The sequence below is a fragment of the Saccopteryx bilineata genome, chromosome 2 (genome assembly GCF_036850765.1).
Source record: "Saccopteryx bilineata isolate mSacBil1 chromosome 2, mSacBil1_pri_phased_curated, whole genome shotgun sequence".
In the NCBI taxonomy this organism is placed as follows: Eukaryota; Metazoa; Chordata; class Mammalia; order Chiroptera; family Emballonuridae; genus Saccopteryx; species Saccopteryx bilineata.
Window position 1 is genome coordinate 82890234 of NC_089491.1, and position 10597 is coordinate 82900830.

The 10597-nt window shown below is 37.7% G+C and overlaps 1 protein-coding gene and 1 pseudogene across 1 annotated transcript; both read left to right on the forward strand.

Annotated features, from left to right (window-relative positions):
- The first annotated feature begins 2902 nt into the window (after positions 1–2902).
- LOC136322881 (interferon omega-2-like) lies at positions 2903–3490 on the forward strand. Its single transcript, XM_066254753.1, has one exon. It carries the CDS (start codon positions 2903–2905, stop codon positions 3488–3490), a length of 588 nt encoding a protein of 195 aa, XP_066110850.1.
- A 4739-nt stretch (positions 3491–8229) lies between these two features.
- On the forward strand, positions 8230–9004 carry LOC136322882 (interferon omega-2-like; annotated as a pseudogene).
- The last annotated feature ends 1593 nt before the right edge of the window (positions 9005–10597 follow it).

Sequence of the window (10597 nt, forward strand, 5' to 3'; positions counted from 1 at the left end):
TCCTTTTAGGCAGCTCCATGTCTGATTATATGAGGAGGCTGCACCAGTGCAGGACTCAAATTAGCTCAAAAAACTCACAGAACATCTAGAAACATGAAGGAGTTAAAAGTCAGCAGCAGCTTGAGACTTTAAGAGAACAGAGACATTTCAAGTGGGACTGGACCAGGCAGGTTCTCAGGATGAGAACCACAGGAATGACCAGCACTGAGTCTACTGTTCTTCAGATCATTTTGATTCACAAGTAAGGAGATTGAAGTGGATGCTGAAAGCACAGACTTCTCCTACATATGCACGGCCAATAGCTATGTCCCCAGCACAGGGACATGGATACCTCAGCAGCCTGCTGAGTATTGGAAACATGAGGCTGACTCCAGTGCCAGCTCCAAACTTGTTTCCATTGTTAGAATAATCTACTCCCTTAAAACTATTTAAAAGGAATGTTGGCTACTTTTCCTTAGAATTTAATATCAGTTCAATAGACTCATGCCACACCCCTGTTGCTATATTGAACAATAGACAGCAATCCTTTGGCATTTGAAGTGGAACTTGAAATCCTTTATCACCTCACCTTCCCTGCTCTGTGATTTCATTCTATGGCCTCTCCTTGGATCATAAATTCCATGTCCATTTCTATCCTTCACCTAACTGTTTCTTCCAGACAAGTCATTATCTTGAAGCTCCTTAAGGTTTTGAGTTTGGATCTTTGGTACCTTCAGAATAATGCACATCTCTGGATTCATACTGCTCTCCAAATAGTGATGTAAACGAGTGTAATCCAGATAAAGTTATTGAGAGGGCTGAGTTCATTATTGCAAAGATCTTAAAACAGTGGTTGCTGCTTATTTAGTATGCGACATATTTCAATGTTATCACTTAAAATATTATCATTATTTTTAATATCTAGATTAAGAGGAGAAATTTTAATACCTAATTTATTTCTCTTAATTGAAGATTTCACTAGGCAATGTTTCTTTGCCCAAATGGACTTATTAACTAGATAGAGCACTCAGACAAAGCTTAATCCACCATTCTGCCAGAGAGGGTTCCTGTTCTAACAATGGGTGTTGAGCTTGCCATTCTCTTGAGAGTTGGTTGCTGTTGTTTTTCCCCTCTCTCCTCAGAGCTGATCACATGTGCATTAAATGAAAAGAAAATGAAGAGGTTGGTCTTGCAAAGCCAAAGGCAGGTCATTGACCCTGAATGTCCTCTTCTTTGAACTTCTGGCAGATGCAGCCATTCCTGATTGTGTCTAATTCAATACTGGTTTTCCTCCTCACCCTCTTCCATAGCACTAGGACTCAACTTGGCGACATTGAATTTTGCCAATTTACACTTTGTCATTTTGTCAGCAGAGAAGTCACTTCCCTTCTTTCACTTTTATGACATTCAGATTTATATTTGTTTTACTTTTGCCCACAAACAACCGTCAATTTTGCTTTCTGGGAAAATTGAAATGAGATTAAAAAAAAAACTAGAGTCTTGAAAATTATAGAGAAAAATGGTGAAGCCCCTTGACTTTCTTTCACTCTCCTTCATTTGTATGAATCTCAGGAGGAAGTAGAAAGTAATGACAGAAGAGCAAGACAGACTTCACCCAGTAAATCACTATGTAAAAAAAAAAAGTTATTGTTGCTATTTAAACTTAAAATAAAATATTATAGATAAGTAAAGGAAAGAAGGCTGTTTCTCTCTGAAATAACAGCCTGAATCTCACTGCCCTGCACTCTGACATGAGACCAAAGATGAGTAAACAATGAAACCCAATAAAAATACACAGACTGAATGAACGACAGAAGTCCACTCATTTTTGTACTATAAGTTTCTACTGAGAGACATCAGCATTGAATATCTTGTGCCCAATTCATAAAATTTGAGCATAAGAAATGTTCAATAACTTAAGTAAACTATGAAACCATAAAAGCTGTAGTGGCAAAATAAAAATTATTAACATAATAAAGGTAAAATGACTGCAGCTGGATAACTAATCCCTTCACCTAATTAGACAAAATAAACTTTCACTATTAGCATTGAGGGTTGGGGATGCTACTGATACCTGAGTCATTTGTCAGGAGAGGAGGAGTTCACCACTGAGAACCAGTGGTCTTCACACAGACACTCCAGAGGATAGGGCAAGGATCCTGAGAGAGTATTTTGCCAATACAGACACAAGCCCCTCCAGAGTAGGGGAATTCTAAAGACCTCAGGATGTGGTCAGCTTGCTCTCAGTGAGTGAGTCCAGGAGAGTTTGGGTTGAGAATACATACTAGAGCTGATATGTTCCTTGTGAATGAAGTGGTGCTGGAGAAATAAAATCATTTTGATATTAGAGCCTCCACACTTACATGCACCAGAAAAGAACCAGGATTCATGCTGGGGGTATTGGTTCAGCTTGAGGAGCACTAACCAGCAGTAACAAAATGTTGGAGAGAATGGTGATGTTTATGTACATCCTGACCTAGTGGTGGTCCCAGTGCACAACCACATGGATCTGCATGAATGGGTTCTAGAAGGAACACAAAAGTCCAGAGACTCATTTGCTGAAAATCTCATACTCTTCTGAGAAAAAATCAGTAACCAATTAACAAAACTCAGTCATTGGTTCTAAAGAACTTACCTAACAAATTACACAAACCCACATGGGCTGAGGGAGCCCCTCTCCCTGGGAAAACTAAATAGAAAAATGAATAGTTTAAATTGATGACATCAACTTAGACCACATGGAAACTCATAAAGGAAAACAAAAAAAGAAAGTAAGAGTGCAAAGAAATGGTAGAAAATGAAAATTATTGTGTTCCCTATTTAATGGCCATGCCTAGAAAGGAGGTCATCGGAGAACCTAGTAGGGTCTAAGGTTGTTACCAGACTCCCAGCTCAGCAGGGCCAGCAGTGCCCCCGTTTGCCCATGGCTCTCCTGCTCTCTCTACTCTCAGCCCTGGTGGTGTTCAGCTGTGGCCCTGGTGGATCTCTGGGCTGTGACCTGCCTCAGAACCACATCCTGCTCAGCAGGGAGAACCTCGTGCTTCTGGGCCGAATGAGGAGAATCTCTCCTTTCTTCTGTCTGAAGGACAGAAAAGACTTCAGATTCCCCCGGGTGACAGTGGAAGGCAGCCAGGCCCACAAGGCCCAGGCTCTCTCTGTCCTCCATGAGATGCTCCAGCAGACCTTCAACCTCCTGCTCACAGAGCACTCCTCTGCAGCCTGGAACACGACCCTCCTGGACCAACTGCGCACGGGGCTCCACCAGCAGCTGGAAGACCTGGACACCTGTTTGGTGCGAGAGATGGGAGAGGAAGGATCTTCCCTGGGAATGCAGGGCCCTACCCTGGCCGTGAAGAGGTACTTCTATGGCATCCGTCTCTACCTGGAGGAGAAGAAATACAGTGACTGTGCCTGGGAAATTGTCAGAGTGGAAATCATGAGATTTTTCTCCTCAACAACAACCTTGCTAGAAAAGATAAGAAATAAGGATGGAGACCTGGGGTCACCTTGAAACTATATTCATTAATGAATGTGCCAGACCACATTTACACATAGGTCTTAGGTCATGTTAAAAGGCTCTTATTTCTGCTCTAGTCACAGAATTTATTTACTTTAATTTTCACATCTTCTGTCAGGGTATTATGCATGAAATGTTACAAAGTTCAGCTCTTGGGATATCAGTTTCTAATAGTTAACGGCCCTGATGTTATTTATTTACTGTTTTTTATTATTTATTTATTCTTCCATATTATCATATTTATGTATTTATATAACCAATATTTTCTCTTACTTTGTATTAAAATTTATAAATCATGTTTATTTTTTGTTGCTGATATTGCATTTTATTTTATTTATTAAATTCTTATAAAAAAACTTTTTGAGTTCTTCAATTCTGAAAGCCTAAATTCTTAATTTTCTTCTATACAACTGTCTCAGAAAAATATTTGTCTATTAAGTCCCATAGAACAGTTCTACCCCTTGTCAGAAAGAGCCTAGCAAAAGCTGGAAATTCCAGCAATTGAGAAGAGTCTTGGAAAATATGTAATATGTCCAGTGTTTTGTCTGAGTTGTTACCTGATTCATATCTAGTGAGCAAGGAGCAGGGGTAAAAATATCTGAATGAGTCATCTAGTGAAGTGGGAAAGAGAAACAGTAGTTACTAGATGATCCTGGCACCTGGCCATCTTTCTCTCACCCTCTCCCCAGTCCTGCTTTACTGAATGCAGTCACTCCCTTATCCAGTCCCTTCACTCCTTCCACCTTACTGTCCACCTGCACAGGTGCTCTGCTTTTGTAGTGTTTCAGCTTTTAGATTCTTACTCAGTGTAGAACAGTGTTTCCCAACGTGGGGTCTATGCCCCATAGGGGGGCAATTCGATAGTTAAGGGGGGCAATTTGAAAATGGACTCGACATGACTTTAACTCTTTCGCCCCGGGCCATTTAAATGCAATGCTAGATATCGGTGCCAAATTTAACAAAAAATGCAATTCTTAAATAATTGCGGTAAATAATTATTTAGTATAATTTCGTTTGACGAGACCAAAATATCAACTGGGTGATTGGCGTCAAGTAAACTTCGTCCTGGGTTCACCGCGGAACGTGCCGTCTGCCATGGGGAACCCTGGATGTTTTAAAAACTCGCTAGGCCCTGCCGGTTGGCTCAGCGGTAAAGCGTCGGCCTGGCGTGCGGGGGACATGGGTTCGATTCCCGGCCAGGGCACATAGGAGAAGCGCCCATTTGCTTCTCTACCTCCCCCTCCTTCCTCTCTGTCTCTCTCTTCCCCTCCCGCAGCCAAGGCTCCATTGGAGCAAAGATGGCCCGGGCGCTGGGGATGGCTCCTTGGCCTCTGCCCCAGACGCCCCGGAGGGGCAGAGCATCGCCCCCTGGTGGGCAGAGCGTCCCCCATGGTGGGCATGCCAGGTGGATCCCGGTCGGGTGCATGCGGGAGTCTGTCTCACTGTCTCTCCCCGTTTCCAGCTTCAGAAAAATACAAAAAAAAAACAACAACAACAAAAAAAACAACTCGCTAAACAACGCAGTTATTCTCACCTAATTGGCCCATCACAACTTCTGAAGTGTTTCACATCATTCAGTTGGTGTTAATTTGAAATAAGCGTCAGTCAAAACTGTTGTAAAAGCTCGTTGATTTAATAAATATACATATATATTGCATAGATATAATTGGTAAGTATTTGATTTTATTTTTATCAATATTAAACTCTTTATTAAGTACTTCTTGCATCGGGGCTAGAAAGCAATAATATTTTATAAATATTATTGGGGCTATAATAGTGCATGCATGACAATTTTAATTTTGGAAGCATAACTTTCTAGAATATTTTGTCAAGTGGAAAAAATATAGATACCTTTTGATTTGCAGTGGTAGTGTAGTAAATGTGTTATATACATTTAAATAAATATGAATTTTTAGTATATGTTTACTCTATGTCACATTGAATATATTTTAACACATATTTTAATATTAGTTTTTAATTGATCTTATTTTTATTTCTTATAGCCCATAGTAAAATGAGTGGTGCAAGCAAGAAAAAAACTCATCAATATTCGGAGGAATATTTAAAATTTGGGTTCATACCCACTGTTCATGATGAGCGGATTCCTTTTTGTCTTTTATGCCAGCAATGCTTGACCCATGAATCAATGAAACGAGGTCATCTTGAGGCGCATTTGAAGGTGAAACATAGTGCTCATATTAATTCAGATTTGAGTTACTTTAAAACTTTAAAGAAAATTTTTGAAAAAAGAACAACATTAAAGTCTCTATTTACTGCTCATACTTCAACTAATAATCGTGTTCTTGAGGCTAGTTATCAAATTTCTTTATTCATCGCTAAAACTGGAGAAAATCACACTATAGGAGAGAATTTAATAAAACCATCAATATCAGCATTTCTTAAAACGGTTCTTGAAAAAGATGACAAAGATGTAAAAGCTATGCCACTCAGTAACAATTCTGTTAGCAGAAGAATAGACGAAATGAGTGAGGATATTGAAAAACAACTTATTGAAAAGCTGAAAACAAGAAAATTCTCCTTGCAAATGGATGAATCAACTTTGAGAGACAGTGAGGCAGTATTGATAACTTACATAAGATATATTGATAAAGGACATTTTGCTGAAGAAATGTTGTTCTGTAAAAGATTAGAAAGCACCACTACCTCCAAAGATATATATAATAAGCTAAAAAACTACTTAGATGTCAATGATATACCAATGAAAAATATAACATCTTGTGCTGCAGATGGTGCTCCCAATATGATGGGCAAGAAAAATGGCTGCTTAAAATTGATGAAAGATGCGAATCCAGAAATGATTCTTGTGCATTGTGTTATTCATAGGAAAAACTTGGTAGCTAAAAACATCTCGCCTGTTCTGAATGAAGTATTACATACAGTAATAAAGTGTGTTAATGTTATTAAAGCTAGTGCCAAAGGTGAGCATCTTTTTAAGCTATTTTGTGAAGAACAAAATGAAGACCATGTGAGACTTTTACTTCATACTGAAGTAAGATGGCTATCTAAAGGAAACTGTTTGAAAAGATTTATGGAACTGTTTGATACTCTTAGTGATTTTTTAAGCGACAAACCTGAAATGAAGTATCTGTTAACAATAGATGGTAAAGTATTTGTGAGTTATTTAGCCGATATCTTTGAAAAACTAAATATATTAAATAAGCAACTTCAAGGAACAAATAAAACTCTTGTTGATGCAAAAGCAAAGATATTTGGTTTCATTACCAATATTGAGTTATGTCAGAAACATATTAACAACAAAAACTTTAAACAGTTTCATTGGTTCCAAAAATGTGAAGTAACTGATACCGCTTTACTTGTTATTGACAATCATTTGAATATTCTATCGGCCGATTTAAAAGAAAGATTTTCTGATTTAAATTGATTTCCCAACATGGCTGATGCAGCCAATGTTAGTGGATTTGTCTGATCTATCAAATATGCAGTATCAAGAAGAACTCGCAGAATTGCAAAATGATGAGTCAGTTAAAGCTTTATTTAATATCAAAGGAGCGATGGCATGGCTTTGTGAGGAAACAGAAATTAAATACCCAAATTCAACCAAATGTGCAAGAAAACTATTGATACCGTTTCCATCTTCATTTTTAGCTGAATGTGAATTTAGTGCTGTAAATGATTTACTGGTAAAAAAAAGAAATTGGCTGGATATAACACAACGTGGAGACTGGAGACTAAAGCTAACCAAATTGGAACCTAATATAAAATCTCTGTGCAGCAAGCAGCAAGCGCAAGGATCACATTAAATTATAATAATAAATTAATATAGAAAAATCTGTATTAAAATTATTTGGAATTTAAATTTCTGTTTTTCATTATATGTTTTGAAATTTTACTTACTGTATTTTGTTAACAATTTCATAGTGATTTCTTCCTAGAACCTATCATTTATGTTTATTAAGTGAACAAATCAATTTTTTAATGTTAAAAATTATGTAGGTTACATAGGGGGGACATAAAAATTTTAGAAAGGTTAAGGTGGGGCATGGCACAAAAAAGGTTGGGAAACACTGGTGTAGAAAGTCAAAGACAGAGTGAAAGTTGGGTGGAAGTTCTATGTACTTCAAAACTGGTGTAGGCAGGCCTGTTTTCATGAATGTCCTGATGAATATTTTTGGGCCCTGAGCAAATACCATCATTACAATGATGAAATAGGTGCTGACGTAAAAGGAATCAGCTGAATTCAGTGTACCATGCATGTTTTATGTGAATTTCTCAAATAGCAGGGAAAAGTAGCTATTTGGGAGGATTTGTTGAGTATCTGCCTCAGCTGACCTAGACAATGCTTTAGTTTTCTTCTTTGTAAATTGTGCGTAATATATCAATACATTTTCCCCTATATCTTTCTCTCTTCTACTACTTCTACATGGACCAGTTTAGAAGCAGTAGAAAATCTTGGCAATTCTGTACTTTTTCTGTGTCTTGTTTTGACTGCCTAACACCTTTCAAATATTGTGATCCTTTCTATATGGGGTGCTAAGAAGATACACACCATATGAATATATATACATTTACTTATATATATGTATACATAGATGCACATATACATCTACACATACAGACATGTGTGTAACTTTTTTTCATTTTGTTATAATATATTTGTGAAAAATGCACCTAGCAAGCCACGTCTTGTCACTTTATCCAAGATTGATCACTAGACACCAGCTCAGCTGGGCCAGCAGCATCCTTGTTTGCACATGGCCCTCTGGCTCTCTATATTCTTGGTCCTGGTGGTGTTCAGCTATGGCCCTGGTGGATCTCTGGGCTGTGACCTGCCTCAGAACCACATCCTGCTCAGCAGGGAGAACCTCGTGCTTCTGGGCCGAATGAGGAGAATCTCTCCTTTCTTCTGTCTGAAGGACAGAAAAGACTTCAGATTCCCCCGGGTGACAGTGGAAGGCAGCCAGGCCCACAAGGCCCAGGCTCTCTCTGTCCTCCATGAGATGCTCCAGCAGACCTTCAACCTCCTGCTCACAGAGCACTCCTCTGCCACCTGGAACACGACCCTCCTGGACCAACTGCGCACGGGGCTCCACCGGCAGTTAGAAGACCTGGACACCTGTTTGGTTCGAGAGATGGGAGAGGAAGGATCTGCCCTGGCAATACGTGGCCCCACACTGACCATGAAGAGGTACTTCACAGCATCCATTTTACCTGAAAGAAAAGAAATAGGCCCTGGGCAAGTAGTTCAGTTAGTTAGAGTGTCCTTCTGAGATGCCAAGGTTGCGGGTTCCATCCCCGATTAGGGCACATAGAAGAATCAATCATAAGTGAATAAAGTGGAAGAAAAAATTGATGTTTCTCTCCCTGTCACTCTCTCTAAAATCAATAAATTAAAAAGAAAGAGAAAAAAGAAATATAGTCAGTGATTGTTCCTGGAAAGTTGTTCGAGTATAAACCATGGGATCCTCCTCTTCAATAATCTTTCAAGAAAGGTTAAGAAATAAGAATGGAGATTTGGGGTCACCTTGAAGCAATTCTCATTGATGAATGTGCTGGATCACCTTTGCACAATGTCTTGGGTCATGTCAAAAGTCTCTTACTTCTGCTTTAGTCACAGAATTTAATTTAGCAAATCATTTGTACTATTGAACAAGAATATGTTAAAAAATTCAGCTCCAGTTTTATCATTCCCTATACTTGCTTATCTATTTATTTGGTTTTTGTTTGTTTATTTAATATATTCTTTCTTGCACCTATTATATTTATAATATCAAAAATCATGTTATTATAGAATCTTTACATTGTATTTAAATTTATAGAACATGTTTACCTTTCCATTTTAAGTTTGCATTTTGTTTTATTTATTAAATTTTTATAATAGAAAACATCTTGATTTTCTTTATTATAAAATCAAAATCCTCATTTTGATATTGAAGAATGAATAATAAAAGTTATTTACTTACTCATTCTATTCAGATTATATGCATAAATTGAGTATCTAAATGACATATTGTATAATTGCAGTCAAGGGATACAGGTTTACAAAGTAAATATGTACAGTTCTTGTTGTGTTGCTACTTTGTTTTACTGGAAAGGAGACATAAAAAGAGTATAAATGTTTATTCCATTTATATTATATTAAACAGTGGAAAGGTAAGTAAAAGAAAGTGGTGTTCTAACACCAGAAGTTTTAGGTATAAATGAGGCTGGAAAAAAAATATATTAGATGCCTTTTCTGGTCTTTGTGAGACATATAAGTGCAGAAGTCATAATGGCAGTTGGGAATATGGGTCCAGAATTTATAAAAGTGCCTTGGGGAGGGACTAAGTTGGGTTCCTTATTATTCTTTATTGCATATCTGGTACTGAGAGCATCAGAATGGATGTGGTATTAGAGGCCCTGAATAGTAAGGTGACCAATCGTCCTCCTTTAGGGAGGACAGCCCTTCTTTTGTAAGTTCCATCCTTCCTCAAAAAGTGTCCTCCTACATGTCCACCTTTTTGATATTGGAAGACTAATCTGTAAATGTCTGTATTTGATCTATGCAGAATTGATCTATTGAGTGTGATGTGTTGCATTTGTATCTAAATAAGTACTTTTTTCTTACAATTGTTATTAAAAATTAATAGACGTGTAAGCATAATTACAATATAAAATATTACAAATGTTTTTATTATGCATTTATCATATTATAGTTTATTATTGTTTCAATGAATAAAATGTTTCCTTTATTTATGATATTGTTTTCTTCAATTTATATTTGTCCTTCTTTTCATTGTAAAAAAGTTGGTCACCTTATGAATAAGAACATAAAACAAGAACAGAGTTCAGTGCCCTGAGACAAAGGCCACAGTGACTTTACTGACAAAAGTACTGAACTCAGTACAGTACTGTGCTGAATGTAGCACAATAGGGATAGAATTAGCAATTCTGATTAATCAGTAGGTGGGGACATTTAAGCTACTTGCTTGCCCTTTAATCTGCTCTAAAGAAGTTCCCCTTCCTCATTCTCTTCTCCTCGCTCTCTTCTCTGCTTCCTGACTTCCTCATTCTTGTCCCTGGTTCTATTTTGTGTATATTAATAAATACCCATAAGGACTGGGGGTCAGGGCCATCTCATGA

Coding starts and splice junctions, on each gene's coding strand:
- LOC136322881 (XM_066254753.1), top strand. CDS start 2,903: ATGGCTCTCCTGCTCTCTCTACTCTCAGCCCTGGTGGTGTTCAGCTGT.